Genomic DNA, 18,925 nt, shown 5'->3' with positions numbered 1-18,925 from the left:
TTTTTTGGCTTCGGCCCCCCAGTTGTCTGAGGGACAGCAACCCGGCCCCCAGCTCAAAAAGATTGCCTACCCCTGGCATAACCTCTTGCTTCATGAGAACATGCACTGTGGAAAGGTTGTCCTAGAGTGGACCTTGCAAATCTAGATAGTGAAAAACTTTCAAATTTCTTATCCTTATCCAAATAGATTTCTTTTTCCTGACAAATAATTTTCCCCAAGGTCAGTTTTAGAAGAAAGCACATTTCAAAAGACTGTTTTGATTTGTATGTACGGGAACTCTCTGTAGCTTTCCAAAAAGGTCTTTTACTGAATATACACAATTTTCTAGTTTAGGTGTCTAACATTTTCTCCTACAGCTTGACATGTTTTCAGTGACTTGCTATAGTTAATATGTTAAGTAGAATCCAGTGAAATCTCATTGATAGAATGTTTTCTGTCAGCAAACCGGGGAGGGCTGTTGTAAGAGAGGAAAAGCTTTGTTTAATACAGAAGATGGAAAAGTCTATTAATATTGAAAGTGGGAGTGAGAATTGTGTGTCCCTCCAAATGTTGGTCAGCTGTAACTCTCAACATTCCTTACCATTGGCTGTGCTGGCTATGGCTGCTGGGAATTGCAGTTAAGCTTCATCTGGAGGGGCACACAATTCCCATTTTTGACTTAAAGTATAATTTGACAATTTTTTCCAAATAGGCTACTTTTTCTTTTGTTTTTATCCAAAGAGGAAACAGAAAATAGGATTACGTGTTCCATGTTGATATAAGTTTGTGAATTTGTCTTGTAACAAATAATAAAATTACAGTTGCATGCATCAGGTGGCCAAGGATTTTAAATTAGACTTGTAATGCAAATTATATAAAATGAATGAGTAGAAAGGGATCATCCATCTCTTTTAAGACAGCTTCTCTAAATCTTTTTCACGCCCTGATAAAACTGATCTTTCCACTGAGCAATATATTTGTGTTTGTGTGTGTGACAGCTACCTTTACTTGTTTAACCAATAGTTTGTTGTGTGACAGCTATTTTACTTGTTTAACCAATAGTTTGTTGTGTGCCTTCAAATCCTTTCTGATTTATGGCGACCCTAAGGTGAACTTATCATAGGATTTTCTGAGGCGAAGAGTGTGTGACTTGCTTAAGATCACCCAATGAGTTTTTATGGCAAAGCGATGATTTGAACCCTGGTCTCCAGAGTCCCCTGTGCTCAAACCACTATGACAAGCTGCCTTCTAACCAATACTATCTGCTTGCAAATTAAGAACTGTAATTATCATTTTGTCTTTCTTGATAGGATCTGGTTTCATCCTGTTCTGGCAGTATTTAATTTTGTACATAAACAGATGTCAAAACTTTTATTTCATGCAATGCTGCTAAAAAAAGCCAAATATTATATGTAAAAGTTTTCCTTCTTAAAATGGCAAAATGCTATAGTTTCTGGGTGATAAGGAAATTTATATGGGCATTGCCTCTGAAGATTGTGTGGTACCAAAGAGTTTCTTAGCTACCCATCCACCCACTCCTTTTCTCCATGCTCACCAAATTTGCAATAACAAAACTGACAGGAAGTGCAAGGAGTGCAGCTTGATAACAGAAAGTCAGACAATAACCAAGTATTTTATTCAGTGAACATGTGGTGAAGAACAATGAAAATTATCTTGGAGAATATGTTTTAATTTTAGCTATTTGATCATTTGAAAAGCTTCATCAAGGCAGTCAACCCAGCTGGCTAAAAAAGAGGCAAGACTACAGAGAGAGACAGATGCTGCTTCTGAGCTGAGCTTTCTGAAATAAATAACACAATACAATAAAAAACAAAATGAAATAAAAATTACTCTGAAACAGTTCCAAACTTTGCACAACGAGGACTTAACAAGAGACCGCTTATTGTGCCATTCTTCCCCCCCCCCCAACTTTTTGTTTTGAGATCTAGGATGCAAGTATATGTTAATTTGTTTTGCATTTTAATAAACAGTACAATGGATAGTGGCAAATTAATTCATACGATTTAGCACCCTTTGTCAGTTCTTATGTCAGGAAACAATGTTTAAGTAAGAGCAGTGATGCAGAGCTGAGCTAGCAAAGCATAACAACAGCAGACTGATGCTTATTCATATTTTATTAGCATCTGTATCATCCTTTAACTTCCCCACAACTCCATCAACTTAATTTGTAAGCTTCATAGTTTATTCTCTTTCAGATTAACTCCTTTTATCATTTCATTTGGAAATATGTGGCATCTCTAGGACTCTTCACAGCACTGAAATCTTAAATTTTTTATGTCTCTTATAACAGGTGAAAGCTCCCCGTCTCTCCCTTCCCCTCCCTCTCTTGGTTGATATGATGCTCTGTGCCCAATGAATGTTCATGAGAAGCTGGTGTTCGTTTCGCACACCTGCCAGACTTCTGCCCATTGATCAAGAGGTGTGATTCACATCAGAAGTTAATGAGAGTTTTCCTTCCCCTTTTAAAGACATTTCCTTCCTCACAGAAAAGCTATATCTGATCTTTAGAAATGTGTATTCTCTTTCTCTTTTCTAGTAAGTGTTTGTATCACTTTGCATGAACTACCAGCAAGAAATTTTCACCTTACATCTCCTCGTGACAGCCTATTCTATTCTGTCTCACAAGATGGGCAGTAGAACATAATTGGATATTTAAGTGTCTCTCCCCCTCCCCCAGATAGGAAAGTGAAGATATTGATGTCTACATATCAGTTTGGATTTAACTTTTTAATTCCTCCATTTTTGAAGAGACGTTTGTGATGGCTTGCGGTGTTACTCTTCTTCATGTTTTATTTAGTGTATAGAAATTAAGAAGCATTAATTACATTCATTTCTATTGGCAAAGATTCAATGACATCTTTCAGTATCCAGTGCCAGTGGATGCAGGACTTTTCCCCTCCCACTGTAGCTTTTTGTGGTGCCCAGAACCTGCCCCAGGTGATTTGCCAGCTTTCTGGCCAGGTTTTTAAGGTAGAAGAAGAGAGGGGTTGCAGGAGAGAGGCAGATCACTATTCTCAACGAACCATAAGGACCCAGCAAAAGTAAACTATTCAGGTGCATTCTTTGGGTTGGATCTACATTAAATTAATTGTGTATAGATCTCATTGAAATAAACAGGACAACATACTAATAGCTTAATTCCTACTCAAATATAACTAACAAACTCTGGCTCTATCTACTGCCTTTAATCCTTACATGGGCAAATGGAAAAAAAACTTAGTCTAATGACTTAATTGGAGGAATTTCCAGTTCCTAGTTGGAATTCCAGAGTGTTGCAGAATATAAAAATATCGAAGGGAATGTTTGTGATGCAACATCCACAATGCCCAAATCTTATACAGTACAATACTTATTGGATATTGAGTGACAAGCAAGAATTTGATATTTAATATTAATGTTTGTTAATATTAATGTTTGTTCAATTCAAGTGTTGGGATTTACAACCCAGCCCAACCCAAACCAACGTTTCTTCTTTGGATACTGGCACTTCTTCTTTAAATACCAACACCTAACTTTGAATACCAACACCTTTGAATACCAACACCGTATAGATGGTGCACGTAGCAATGATGTTGCAGCTGCGGCACACCCAAATGTCGCAGCTGTGATGTCATTGCACCATCTCCAGCATTTTGCTGCGGCGCAGCTGTGCCACAAAAAGGAGCCACTTCTGCGCGCTCCTTTTTTGCTATGAAGCGGTACCACACAATTTGGTTGCTGCGGAACCGTTGTGCAGCAACAAGAGGCAGCTTCTGGCTGCCTTTTGCTGTGCACCGCACCTAATAAGGTTTTTTTTTAGTTACTCCAAATTCTTTGCGAATCTGTTTGAGGGTTTTATGTGGGTTTCCCCCCTTCAGTACAGTCACTCACTTTTTACAGTACTTCCAACTAGAGCCAATGTGGTATAGTGGTTTGACAGTTGGGCTGGGATTATGGAGACATGAAACCCACTGGGTGACCTTGGGCAAGTCACATGCTCTCAGCCTCAGGGGAATGCAGTTGCAAACCTCCTCTGAAAAAATCTTACCAAGAAAACCCCATATTATGTTCACCTTAGGATTGCCATACAAATGATTTGAAGGCATGCATGCATGCATGCCGAAGTTTTAACTATTTTTTTTATTGAGCACTTTCAGTTGCACATCACTTAACTTTATGAAAAGATATCTTATATTTTGTAGGAAATGGGAAGTCAGTAGTATAAAGTCTAAAAGGATCAATACTTTTCTGAATAATTATGGAATTATATATAATAAATAAATAAATAAATAAATAAACTTTATTCTTATACACCACCTTTCTGCCACAGCAATCAAGGCGGCTTACATGACTAGAATATATTGGAATAATACTCTCTATAAATAAATTGATCCCCCTTTAAAACAGGATTAAATTATGGATTTTGAGATGACTTGCGGATAAGTCCAGTGTAAAATTTAGGGACATGTAACAAAGGATATAAAAGATGAAGGAAAGGAAAACTGTGCCAAAGTGCATCCTCTGCACGCTCCAGTGACGCTACTGAGCATCTCTGTCTTGTCTGCATTCACCTTCAGTTTGTTTTTCCTAATCCAGCCCATTACCTCCTCTAGGCATTCATTCAGAGGGGACACTATACTTCGCTGAGGCTGTATTTGAAAGTGTGGAGAAATATATTTGGGTGCCATCAACATACTGATAACACCCTGCCCCATGCCTCTGTACGATCTCTCCCAGCAGTTCCATGTAGATTTTAAATAGCATTGGGGATAGGATGGCACCTTGTGGTATGCCATATAACAGCTCCTTTTTGGAGGAGCAGCTGTCCACAAACCCCACCATCTGGAATCTTCCTGAGAGATAGGACTGGAACCACTGAAGCATAGTGCCTCCGATTCCCAAATCCTCAAATGCTACTGAGAGGTCCAAAAGCACCAGCAGGGACACACTCCCCCTGTCAATACAGTACTTAGGTGAAGATCATTCACTATGGCGACTATAGCAATCTCAACTCCGTATTCTGCTCTGAAGCTGTTTTTAAATGGGTCTAGATAATTTATTTATTTCTGCCTGGAGTTGGAAGTCAACTGCTGTTTTGATCACCTTGCTCAGAAAAGGGAGATTTGAAACTGGTCTATAGTTGCTTAAGTCTAGGGAGGACTTTTTTTAGAAGTGATCATGCCACCACTTTTTAAAAACATAATGGAAAAAACCATGACAACCTTCTCCCTGAGACATGCATTAATAATATACAGTGCGCCCGCATTATATGCGGGCATGTTATACGCGACTTTGAACTTATGTGCTCAAGCCGTGTTGGAGCGTGTGGGGCGCAAGGGACGGCACATCCCTTGAATGGACTTGAATCACCCATTCATCCTTTGAATCGGATGAATGGGCGCGCACCTGTGGCGTCATCACGCACACAAACCCCATTCACTTGTATGGGGCTCAAGCATAGGCAGAATTCGCCTATGGGGGGGTCCAGAACGGATCCCTCGTGTAAGGCGAGGTTCAACTATATTGTAATTGAAATCTAATTGCATCTCCTCCCTGGATGACCAGGCAAGAAGGACAGGAGTCAAGAGGACAAGTTGTCTTTCTTACATGCTCCAGAAGCTTGTCTACATCTGTGGTACTCACCAATTGGAACTGATCCGGTGTAATTCTACTCATAGAGTCTCTGGACGCTCCATTGTCAGCTTCTGCTATACTCTTACCATAGGTCTGCTTGTCTTTTGTAGGCTTTGGGGATGAACAGAGAATACCAACCAATTAATTTGAATTGATTGGCTGGTAGACAGGGACAAGTGAAGCTTGGTTGTGTCTCATTTGTGTCTCAGGCAGGGATATTTAAGGCTTTTCCCTAGACCTCCAGCCTCAGTTGCAGCTTCATGCCCACCCATCCTCCCCCAGTTTGTGAGCTGCATGTTGTATGTTCTTCATTTCACCTTAGATCCTATATAGTGAGAAAGTAAGGATAATAAATCAATAAACAATATTTGGTGGGGAGAAGGTTGGTGTGGGACTCTGATCCAGGATGAGAGTACAGTAGTTAGGTTTGGCATGGCCATCAAGAATGGAAAGGGAGTCCCCTTATGGGACTTTGAGCGTGTGGGCAGCAAGGGTCATGCCCATCTCAGGTATGTGTGTCTATTTTATCACATCTCAGGTGGCAGAGGAACCACACCATGGCATCTGCCCATGTGGAAACGGTTGATTGTGTGGCAAGTATAAAGCTCATTGATCAATATTTTGGTTGGTGGATGCCATGTGAGTGCTAATTCTATATGCACTGGTTATCAATAAAAGTTGTGACCTACTTTATCTCAACAAATATCTACGTGTGATCTTTTGGAGCAAAAGTATACTTGCTCTATACCTGAAAAACAGTTGACTTGTGAACTGGATACAGTGCTGTTTGTAGGCTTTGGCTGTTCACTGTTCCCTCACCCCCTGACAAGAGAAGAGCCACGAGTTATCTTCATCAGTTTGTTCTCACCTAATTTGAATACACCTTAGGCCATCTTTTCCCAAACTGGTATCTGCAAGATGTTTGGGGATGAAATTCCCCTCAATTCCAGCCAACATGGCTGAGGGAGCATGGATGCTGAAGTCTGGCATATAAAGAGATCAGCAGATTCATAAATTATGGTTTAGAGAGGAATCTGTTTTGTTTTTGGTATTGCTACTCAGCTGGAGAGAAATGGTGTATGAGAACAAAGACAAGGGGAAAATAATTTATTCTGAAATGGTACACTTGTCTAAACCAGGTCTTGTACCATGAGACACATTTTTTCTGTCTTTGTTTAACTGTTTAACCTAATTATTGCATGTTTGAGTAGCACTGTTCCTGAATGTTACTAATGATGTGTGTTCTAATACTGAGAAATAAAGAGAAAAACTCCTCTGGGGTCTTATTTGCAGATCATTCTTTTTCCAATAGTATTTTTATTCTCTTTAAAGTTTTAAATAATATAATAAAAGTAATCATGAGAAATCTGTTTTTATGGAAACGTTGTATATATGCCTTGCATATTTATTAATGGTTTGTTTAATGGGATTATTTATTTTACTCCTTCAAAGCTAGAGGAGATCCTGAGTGTCACATAACATAATATATCAAGAAAAAAAGCATAAATATTTAGAAGTTTTTTCTTCTTTAGTAATCATTGTCACTTTGAGGTTTTGTTTGCACAAAAGTTTTCTGTTTTCCCTCCCTCCCTCCCTCCGCCCTTCCTTCCCTCTTATAGTTTAAGATATAGATATAAATAAGTCACATAGATTTATTTAACAACATTAATGTCTTGGATAGTTTGCTTCATGCAGTACTGCATTTTTTTAGTAGATTCACAGTAATTAATTTGGCATGTCCATCAATTTGGTTGTGGTTGTTTCTGGAATTGTTAATGGTTTTATTTTGCAGTATTCCTTGGATGTAGTTATTCAAAGGAGTTTTGAGAAATGAAGAGGGAGACTGTTCTCCTATAGACATGATAATATAAGAAGTATATCATAACTTTTATTGAGGCTACTAAGTCATGATAGACGATGACCCCTGCATTATTATTCTACTCTGATTTTTGTCTGTGCATCCTGTCATGGATCAATCCTTAGGTGACAAAACAAAGTTTCAGGAATAAACATCTTGATGCAAATCTCAGGCATGCCAATTAGATCTTGCAGTTGTTGAAGTTGAGGAGGTGAGTGTAAATAGCCTGTCAAAATTGTCCATTTGGTGGGCAGAAAATTGGGGAGGTGGCATTCCACCAGATTTGCCTAAATTGTACTTGATAGCTACTGAATCTGACAACAGTTCCTTGAAAGAACCCAACTAGAACTGTTTTAATAGCACTTTGGGTTAGGGTTGATTGTGGCTAGAGAACCTGTTCATTATGCTAGTGTATTTAACTCCTGGAGTGGATAATTTTTTTATGTGAGGGGAGAACCCATTTGTCAGTCATTGTTCCCTGAAGAGGTGCAGGTTTTGCTATTCTAATTAATATTTTGGAAACCTGAATATTGAGCATTAATATGCTCAGCCATTGCTAACATAGTTACTTTCTCTCCACTATTAACAATTAGTTTTTCTACCTTTCCCTAAGTTAGAAAGTACAGAGAAAACACACACACTCTCTCTCACACACACAAATCTACTGTTGATGGCTGGGAGGAAAATTTGGCCCAGTTATTTAAACAATTTAGACAGTTAGGAAGGCAGCTTTTACATTTTTTTCACCATCCATGGAAACATAGATAGGAGTTATAGGGCTGAGTGCAATCAAATGTAGGATTTCTTAAAAAGGTGGGAAGGGGAATCTCATTAGCATTAGCTGGGTACAGTGGCTGTATCTGATGGGAGATATAAGCCATGGACATCTAGAGGGTTACATTTTCCCACCTCAGGACTCACACAAGGCTTGAAACAGAATCTGTGGCTGTACTTTATCACACAACATTGTCTGCCCAGTAGTTGGTCTGTAGTCCATCTGTTGCTGGAGGACTCCTTCTCATTGACGGGAAAAAAATCTGTCAATGCCTTCCAATCACACTGCTTTTCCACTGTTGATGCACACGTGATACGTTCCTCCCAAAGTTGTTCCAATATATGGGCAGTCATGTGGTGTGAGCAGGCATGATTCTGCTCCTCTCCACCTCTCTCTGGCTGATTTTTTTTTGCTCCGATTACTTATATTTTCTTTAATTTTTATACTTAATGGATTGCCATGATTGTGCAATTGTGGTAAAATAAAAATGAATAAATACAGACTGAAAAGCATATGCGGAAGGGCATAGGGCAGAGAGGCAGGGTTATGCAGGCAGGCGTATACAAGACAGAGGCTGAGACAGTAGCAGCAAGCATGGTGATTTGGAAGAGCTGTGTGATAACTGTCCCTAACCCAGCATGTTTACCTTTCCTAGACCAAGGAGTTTATCGCACCGGGGATAAAATGTTCCCTGATGCGTTCTAACATGCACGAGCATGGAGCACGGAGCGTGATGGGAACCTGATGGGGCCCAGAATGCGACATTACCACACAGGGAACGCCGCCGCCGCTGCGCGTTCCCATCACGTTTCCATCGGGTTCCAGGGGATGCCATTTCTGGGAACTGTTTCAAAGCGTTCCCAGAAATGGTGCCCTCTGGAACCCAATGCGAACACGATGGGAGCGCGCGGCGGCGGCGTTCCCTGTGCGGTAAAGTCGCATTCTGGGCCCCATCGGGTTCCCATCACGCTCCATGTGCAGCCCCGCTTGTGCACGTTAGAACGCATCGGGGAACGTTTTATCCCCGGTGCGATAAACTCCCAACAGAATTGAGACGCCTTTTGAGCCTGGTGTGATAAAGTCCTTGTTCCAGTGAGGCATGTATAGAATCTGCCTGGGGACTCAGACCCTGGTCCTCCAGAATCCTAGTCCAACATATATCACTGGTATACTTCCTTAATTTCATTTGAACTTCCTTCCAAGTAGGCCACATGACTCCACTCTAATTATCTCAATAAGAAGAATCTTGTCAGTTAGTGGTTTGATGATGCTAATGATAATGATGATAGAATAATACCTTGCCAGCTTGTGAACAGCTACATGGTGGTGCTTTAAATGGGGCTAGCCTGAAGAAAGAGGCTCCTCCCTACTTAACTGTCATCCTTCGGCCTGTGAGGGAGAGAATAGGCTGGTCCAGCTCCATCAGGGCTAGCCTGAAGAAAGAGGCTCCTCCCTCCTTAACTGTCATCTTTCAACCTGTGAGGGAGAGAATAGGCTGGCCCAGCTCCATCAAGGCTAGCCTGAAGAAAGAGGCTCAGGTATACCTCCCTCCCCAATGTGCTGAGGGTTTGCAGCATTTTTGACTAAATGTGATTTAGTGAAGAGCATCCTACCACATTACAAGCCACGGTTCTTTTTATTCAATATTTTAAAGATTTCCCATTCTAGTGTACAAAGTCTTGGTTAATGAATATGCATATGATTGAGCTGTGCAAAACTGCCTGTGGGCAATTAGCTTCCTGTTCTTTTTTTTTACACTAAAGCTTTAATCAGCAGATAGGGATAAGCCCTAAATAAATTTAAAGCAATTGCTACTGCCAAACCTTCAAAATATCCTACTTTCAGATTTCAGATTTCCTTACAAAACTGAGTTTGGTGAACGAAAGGAGAAAGTTAAGTCACAGGTGCTTTAAAAGTTTAAGGAGGAAATAAAGAAAAAGGAGTGGGGTTGCAACTTCGCTCTAGTGCCCCTTAAGGGCTCCCCAGACATCAAGGGCATAGTCTGCATGTGTGCACATGCTCATACACACTCAAGCAAACAAGTGAGCAAGCGAGTGATTCTCCTTTTATTATTATCCCCCACTTCCCTCAGTGTTCTAGCCTCATGTACATGCAGATAGTAACAACAATTTGTCAACATATCCTGGCTGCTGTGAGCTGGAGTGTCAAGTATGATCAGCTGATAAGCAGAAGGGCCATTCAGGTGGTGGCACACCTTAGTATTTGGAGGTCATTGAGGAAAATTAATTGGAATATTGTAAACTATCAGGAGTGACATTTAATACACTGTTTCTCAGATAGGAAATTATACATTAAAAATTATTTATTGCCATTTAGTCTGAATGCCTCTTCACATTCTGAATTTTTTACCAAATGTACAGAGAGAATATTGGTTAATCAGCTAGCATTCACCAGATGTTGGCAGATGTTGGAGATGGTATTCAGCAGGTTCTTGGGAATATTTTTCTTAAATCAAGATTAAAGTATATTTTTAGGATAAATAAAATTATAAATGCACCAGCTAGCTCAAAGTTTTACCATAAGCATTTATCAAAAACACACAACAATAGCAACTTAACAGGCAAGCAAAAGTTGTTTAAAGCATTATAGCATGTATTAATCTGATATGACAAAATCCATCCAGGATAGGGAAAGGACAGGTTTCTTACTTGTAACTGTAGTTCTTTGAGTTGAATTCACATGGCTCAATGAACTGTTTGGAAACTTCTAGAACAGCTATATGTGATTTTTGGCTGTAACCCCACCCACTCTAAGGAAACTGTAATGGCACTTTCACCATGTTACCTCAGTTCCATGGATGCTGTAAAAGCAGCATCCAAAAATCTTAAGGATAGGCAGGACATGGAGGAGGATGGGTGGGGTTGTGTGAATTGACAGATGACCACTTGAAGAACTGAAGTTACAGGTAGGTGGGTAACCTGTCTCTTTCTTCATGGTCTCTGTGATTCACACAGTTGGAAGACTCCCAGTAGACAGATTTGAGCAGGTCGGTCTTTCTTGGCCATCTCTTAATGCCTCCCATTTTGAGAAACACTATAAACAAACAGGCAGTCCTTTCTGTCTTGGAGGAAAAGCCTCTGTGAAGCCCTAAAGACATGAGTCCTGTCAACTTAGAATGCAAAGGCTCTCCTGAATTGAGGCAGTGTAGAGTCTGCTCCAAGTCCGAAGTCAGGTTTGGCAACAATGCAGGCAACACATTGTCATGATTGATGTGGAATGCCAAGATAACTTTAGGAAGAAAGGTAATGTCAAGTCTGAGAATGACCTTGTCCCAATGGAGTTGAAGGTATGGAAGATCTACCTTAAATATGCAGAGTTCACCTGCTCACCTGGAAGATCTAATGGCAGCCAGGAATGCTGTTATGCATGTGAGCAATTTAATGTCATGAGATGCCAAGAGCTCAAATTTCCTGGTCAATTGGAACAGCACCAATTCTAAGGTCCACTGCAGTGTCTTCAGCCTAGAGGATGAAATTTCTTATAACCCTTCAGAAATGTCTTCACCAATCAGTCCTGGAAAACAGATGGTTTACCATTGAGCTGGAAGTATGCCAATATAGTGGCCACATAACAGCTAATAGAGGAAAGGGAAAGACCTCTTTGAGAAAGTGTGAGACTTTCATTATTATGACATAGAGGTTATCATTAGTCTAGTATGAAGAGCAGGGATTTCATGACAAGGGCGGGTTACAGATCGCCCGTTTGGGGCGGCTTGCACCCGCCCCTTTCCCTGCTGTATCAGGGCCTCAGCTGCCAGACCGGCAGCCTCCGAGGCCCCAATCTGCCGCTTTGCAGGCCGCAGGGAAGCAGCAAAAAGCCTGGAAAGGGGTGTCCTTGGGGCTTCAAGCCCCAAGGACACCTGGTGATGGCAGGGAGGAGGAGAAAGGGGCTGCTTGGCCCCTTTCTCCTCTGCGTCACTGGACACAGCCATGTAAAGGCTGCGCCCAGCGATGCAAACCCCAGAAGGAGCTCCGTTTTGGAGCTCCTTCTTACGCCGCGGAAAGGGCGCTCTAGGCGCTCTTGCGTGGCGCAAAGACGTCATGTCTGCGCTGCCTCGTTTGCAGGCGGCGCAGTCGTGACGTCGTATTGGCGGTGGCCGTGTGGAACGGCTGCTGCCATTTTATATGGACTCAGTTCGTGCTAGGGTTAGGGGCGTCTGGAAGAGACGCCCCTTTCTAACCCTAGCACGGACAGAGTCCGTCCTAGGGTGCCCGTCTGTAACGGGCCAAAGTATCATCTTTATTTGTATGTTTTCTATCTCCTCTCTTTGTGTTCAGAAGAGTAGAATTTCTTCAACTTCCATCAGGCATGGAGAACCTGTGGAATTCTAGTTTTGAACTACAATTCCCTTTATTTCTCACCATTGGACAGACTGGGTAGTTCTGATAGGAATTAGAGTCCAACAATATCAAGAGGGAGCCAGGTCCTCCAATCCTCAATTGCCTCCAAGTTTATATTTCTGCACTTACATGAAGAAAAAGTGAAACTCTGAAAGTACTATCTTTGGAGTTTCCAGCCTCAATCTACAAAATCAAACTTAAATTGATTTTCACTTATGAGTCTTATAGCATCCGATCAGTAGGTCTCTTCTACAAACAGGAATTCAGCCAATGTGCCCTCAGTGAGACCTTAGTTATCTTATGAAGGGATTTCTAGTGGGATAATTGTTGCAGCAGACACAACAGGGAGTCTTATAGAACCTTGCAGACTAACAAATTTATCATGATATAGGTTTTTATGGAATAGTTGGCAGGCATATATGTACATATGGGGCAGGAATGGGAATGAGTGAGGTCAGAAAGAAATGAAATAGAAAAATTAGACTGGGATATTTGCCTAGAAATAAAATTCCTAGCACTGGCAAATTAGTTAATACAGTATATGTACTAAGATGAATAACCATTATCTTGATTTGAACCACAAGTAATATAAGGTGCATCTACACTTGCAGGAAAATCCAGCTTACCTTCAGGTTATTCCAGTCTGTGTTGATGATGGGCTTGTCTACACACAGGACAAGTTCAGGAAAACTATCCAAGCAGTTCTCCCTTTCGAACATATCTCAGTCTTATACATAGCTGTGGCTGCTCCAGTTGTTTTCTCCCCCTCCCCATGTGTGTGAATGTACATATTTCTAAACTACTTCCCTGGCCTCACATCAATGTTGTATGCAGCATGATCTATCATCCCCCCTCCCTCCACGAATATCCAGATTTTCCGCTCAAAACTGGAATAAATGCCCATTTCCCCCCCCCCCTCTGGATTGAAGCCCTGAGGTTATAAAAAGGCCTGTGTTCAACCCCAATTGTCCCATCATTTGGACAGCTTGCTATGAATACTATATGAGACCATTGTATTTGGCCCATGTAAAGGCACCCATAATTGAATGCTGTGAAAAATTGTAAAGATCTCACACTGCAGTTTCCCTTTGAACTTCCTTTGTTTGACAGGGTTACTTCAGAATCAACAGTAGAGTGCCCTAAGACTTTTGTAGAATACCAAAGAGCATTGCTGGCAGATGGTAGAGTGGCCCCCTGCCCAAAACAATTAATCACTAGTAACAGGCTACATAATAGAGACATGAATGCAGGAACCAGACATTACAATAAACCCCCCGATGTCAACTTGGTCCCCATATCTACTGAGGCATTATTACTATTATTACTAGTACACAGTATAAAGAGAAAATTGATCTGCTCATCTTCCTGTGTGATATATCCTATCACCTGACTGCAGTATCTTCCACATTCTACATAGGACAAACAGGGCAGTCGGTGCACAAAAAATAAATGGATGTAACTCAAACAACAAAAACCAGTGGGATAACGTTTCAAACTCCCAAGACTTTTCACTGATGATCTTAAATTAACCATTTATTTTAAAAGGAAAACATTTAGAGCCAACACAGCTACCCATGACTTTATCTTTCAGAGCTCATATAGGCTATTTATTTGTTTGTGTGTAGTGTCATTGTGTAAACCTTTGAGGTGTATAAAGAATTTGAAAGGGTTTTGAATTTACTTTGGATTGATACCCTGCAAGAAATGGCACTCAAGGAGCCTAGCAGGGCTAAAAATCAATTAAACAAATAACAAACCATCAGAATAACAAACCAGATCAGAAACACAATTAAAAGCGCATTAATAAAAAGAAAGAGTAGAACCCACCCAAGTAAAAGCCACACCACAGTAATCTATACATAGAAACGTCATATGTTAACAGAAGGAAGATGATGGAGGGGACCAGCCTAGTCTCCCTTGTTTGGATGTTCCACAGCTAAGGAGCACTCACTCAGAAGACCCTTGCTGCTTTTAATAACTAAGAAACCTACCTAGTTCAAATAGATACAATAATCTATTAGCCTACATGGAGGTGGAAAAAATGTCAGCATATCACAAAGAAAACTTGATTTCTTTTGCTTTTACATTGGGTCTGCCAAATCAGCAAGCTAGCTATCAGCAGATTGGAGCATCTGCGGCTCACATCATTCAGTGGCAGCATGCACTCATGGATGCACTGATGCAGATGTGTGCACATTCGCCCATTGGATAATATATGGGGCTTGAGTGTCTGTGTTTTCTCCCATTTGTGTGGAGCCCCAAAATTGAACCACTGTGGATAGGAAGGGTCCATAGTACTTTGCAATCAGACAGTTGAGATAATGTAATATGCTCACTTTACAGACTTACCATCAAAAACCAGGTTTAAAAAGAGCAATTGAGTATAATCCTAAGAAAGGAAGGCGTTTTTTTTAAAAAATGTTCTTCATTTGGAAAATTCTTTCAAGAAGATTGTCTTCTTTCGAGAAGATTAGGTTGACTGACAACCTGCTTGCTTATTTATCTCTTTTTAAACAGTGCATGCATTGTATTGCATTACATATAAGTGGTTTTTTAAAATGAATTTTACTTAATTTTATCCTTTCATAGAAATGCAAAGTGTATCATCCATCAGTATATGCATTTCTTGGGTTTTTCCTCTATTTGAAGAAATAATTTTGTTGTGTGTCTTGTGCTCCTCAATCAGAAGCTCCATTGTATATTCTTGCAGTATGGTTCTTGCAGGTTAAGAGAAACTGTTGCAGGGGTGCAGGGTAGCAGCTAGCTTCTCCTATTGTTATTTAAATTATGCCTTTTTATTATTAGTTTTGAATATTTATTAGTTTTTGTGATAACTTTTTCATTATTCAGGAAGGGATAACCATATATCCTTGTGGGAAATGGAGTAGAATAAATATGTTTTTTCAGAGCTTACTGTCATTTATAAAGATTGTATTCCATAAGGCTTTACACAAAACCTGTTTCAAAGGCCTGAGCATCTTCAGTACATTCTTACTCTTATTGATGGTTAATGAGACCTAGGCACATTGAATCTTCCTTGAGTTCAGGATCTAAAGCAGTATGAATTTTCCCCATATATGAAAGAAATTAAAGAGATAAATACAATGCAGTGGTGTCAACACTTGCAAAAATGAAGAGATGGTAAAAGACATGTATGTACTGTATGTGATTGCAGCTTGAAGCATTTGAAAATATAGCCTTTCATTTAAGCCCCTTTAAGATCTTTGATATCTTTTTTTGTTTAGGTAAATAATAAATGTAGTCAGATTTATGTGTCGAAAGAAATTACCCAAATAAATGTGTCAAATATATATTGGCATCTGATAGGAAAGGAGTGGGGAAGAAGAGCAGGCAAAGTGCCAAGTGCATTGCTTTGGGAGATAAGAGGAATTTGTATTTTAAATACCGACATCATATAAATTTTGCTGCTTTACATGTCCGCTTCAGGTTTGTGCATAATGTTTACCTCTTTTGGTAGGGTGATGAATAGTGGCTTTAGGAAATTTGGAATGCCAATGGAAGACGCTTACATCAACAGGTAAAAATGTAGCAGCTTTGTAGAACTGTGTGAGGCCTGTTTGTTTACCAGAGAGGAGGTGGATGTTTACAAGTTTAACGTTTGCACAACATAATTCAGCATTATTGATCAGTCTTTCTTTGATTTCAGCTGAACTACCAGGATCATCAGCAATCAGGCTTTCTTCTTTGCGTGATCTTCCAGCTCAGCTGCAAGAATTGTACCAGCAGGGCTTCATCTTGGCTGCTGTCCATCCCTTTGTGCAGCCAACTAATGAGAATGAAAAGACTCCCCAGGAACAAATCTTCAGGGCTGTACTGATCAAGAAAACAGAAAGGTAAAGCTCTTCTAGTGAACTGGGAATAAAAACAGACAATGAGATTTCCTGCTGAGATTTGACCTAGATCAGGAAATTATAGCAATGTCATGTTAATATTTGCTGTGCAAGGCTTGGATATTTTTACAGGCTTAGGAAGTTTTGTGTGTTTATGATCTATCTTCAGCGTTGCAGTAGTGCTTTGAGTATAACAAGTTCAAATGTGTTTCATATTTTGGAACACAATCACCAGGAAACAACCAAGCCTGAGGAGGTGTTGGGGAAGGTGACTAATTTTTTTATTCATTATTGTAGATATGTTATTTTGTTATATGCAGCAAGGAGAATGATTTATGTCATATCCCTCTTGCCTTTAAATCCAGTGCTAGCAAAACAAAGGTAGTAAAGTGTATATTTGTCTTAGACCATACCATGAACCCTTAATTTTTCAGTTAAATTTTTTATTCATTCTATTAGACATGTGAGGTTGGGGTTGGTTTCATTTGTTTTCCTTAGATTTCTCTTATTAAATGGTACATTTTAAAACCAGCAGTTTTCAAAGAGGATGAGAAGTAATATAAGGGTTTTGTTTTGAAATTTTCAAATTACAGTTGGTGAAATGTTGAGGACATGGTAAAATCTCAATTTTTTTAATGCTAATGAGCAGAAGATATGTTCAACATGTAAACGTGATAGGTAAATACCATACATTCTAGTGGGCCTTTGTAGCTCTTTGTGGCCACTTCTCCCTTGAATGTCTTGGTCATGACCAGAGTACTCAGAGGGAGGATTATCATTTTACACAGATTAGATAAAAATTCCACTGTCACAAGAATTTTTTGTTACCCTTTGAATGTCTTCTTTACCTGAGTGTGAAACACATAGATTGTTTCTGATTCTTCTGGAGGAGCAGAGTGCCCCCCCCTTTCACTGGGTTGTGGAGACTTTGGTGGTGGAAAGTATTTTTTCTTCTTCTTTAATTTCTCCTGGTTTTCTCTTTCTTTCTTTCTTTCTTTCTTTCTTTTTTGGGGTGTGTGTGTCTGTGTGATTCCTCTCCTGAATAGTTTGCAATTGTCAGGAATTTCAGGAGAAAGGTGGAGCTTTTCTCCTGATCCAAATCCTTTGTGATGGACAGATGGTAAAGGGTTCACAGTTCACCATGTTTGCCCAGAAATGCAGTTATTCTGAAGAGAGCCACTGTTTCTAATGGCTGCTGATTTTGATCACTCCATGACAAGAGAGTCAATATGGTGCGACTTTTTTTAAAATGAAGATTTCACTTACTTAGGCCCCATACAGACTGCCAAAATAAAGGTGCTTCAAGTCACTTTGGAGGTATGCTGTTTAAATGATGCATGTGTCCTAAGAGTCTGGAAGCTGCACCAAAGCTGCACTCTAGTCCTTAGGACTGGATCGTGGCTTTGGCATGGCTTCCAGACTCTGAAGATGCATGCATCATTTAAAGAGCATACCTCCAAAGTGACCTGAAGCAGCTTTATTTTGCCCTGTCTGTATGGGGCCTTAGTAACCTAGCCTCTCAAATTGTTGGAATAATCAACAGGGTCTCCTTTAAGGATCTCAAAGCTGGCAAGGGCACCTCATCAAACAGCCAATTGGCCTCTCAAGAGAGCACACCAAAAATACAAAACAAAACATTTTTTTTCTGAGTAAGGACAACGCCATCCAGAACATTTCCATTCCTAGTTTGGTTTTTCTCCAGGGCAACTAAATTTAAATCCAGATTATATCTAATTTTTTTACTCACATCCAGTGTTTCACTGTATCCATACAATGATTCAGAACCTCTGCAGATTCTTTTATATCTGTACACAAGAGACATTACTGAGTTTGGCCAAATTCCACAGATTAACAGCCTGTTTACACTAAATTCTCTCCTTCTGATATTGTTCTGCCTGTGTGGTTATTACCCTTTCACAAAAGTTTCTACTTGAGAAGCAGAATGCCCAAGGATTTTGTTCTATTTGGTTTGTTCTAACTGAACATTTAGCAGGAGTACAGTCCACGTAAGACCCTTAAATTCAGAACCTCCCAATCTATTAATCTTGTGGTCACAGCAAACCACACTGGTTTTCTGGACGTTGCATAAATGATGTGGGATTTACTGTTAAGAGAAGTAGCAACTACAGTGGTAAAAGAATGAAGTCTATGCAGTGTCTCTATTAAGGTATGTTGGGAATTGTATTGTCCTTCAGATCCTGTTGAATGGCAGCTTCCCGCATTCCATACCAATGACTGTGTGCTGTCTAGGCCTGATGGGAGTTGCAGCCCAGAAACCTTTGGAGGACTGTGCAGTTCTTGCCCTTGCATTAAGAAAACAGAGGAAAAAGAGTGGCAGCACCAACCTGAGTTCCCCCAAGAATTAATTGGGTGCTGTCATAAATGAAATAGGTAATAGAAACGAGTAATCAGGATGGGTAAGATTTAGACATATGTGGCTGTGAGCTCATGAATGGTTTTATGTTGT

At 40.1% G+C, this 18,925-nt stretch overlaps 1 protein-coding gene across 1 annotated transcript in view; it reads left to right on the top strand.

Annotated features, from left to right (window-relative positions):
• Window positions 1-18,925, top strand: part of RFTN1 (raftlin, lipid raft linker 1) — a 112,051-nt gene that overhangs the window by 8,520 nt on the left and 84,606 nt on the right. Inside the window, exon 2 of the mRNA XM_042475898.1 lies at window positions 16,275-16,461. Within this exon, the coding sequence (XP_042331832.1) occupies window positions 16,275-16,461 (187 nt within the window). The remainder of the gene's footprint in view (window positions 1-16,274; window positions 16,462-18,925) is intronic.

The sequence above is a fragment of the Sceloporus undulatus genome, chromosome 6 (genome assembly GCF_019175285.1).
Source record: "Sceloporus undulatus isolate JIND9_A2432 ecotype Alabama chromosome 6, SceUnd_v1.1, whole genome shotgun sequence".
Lineage (NCBI taxonomy): Eukaryota > Metazoa > Chordata > Lepidosauria > Squamata > Phrynosomatidae > Sceloporus > Sceloporus undulatus.
The sequence above is the reverse complement of the archived record's forward strand: the minus strand, read 5'-3'. Positions and strand labels throughout refer to the sequence as shown.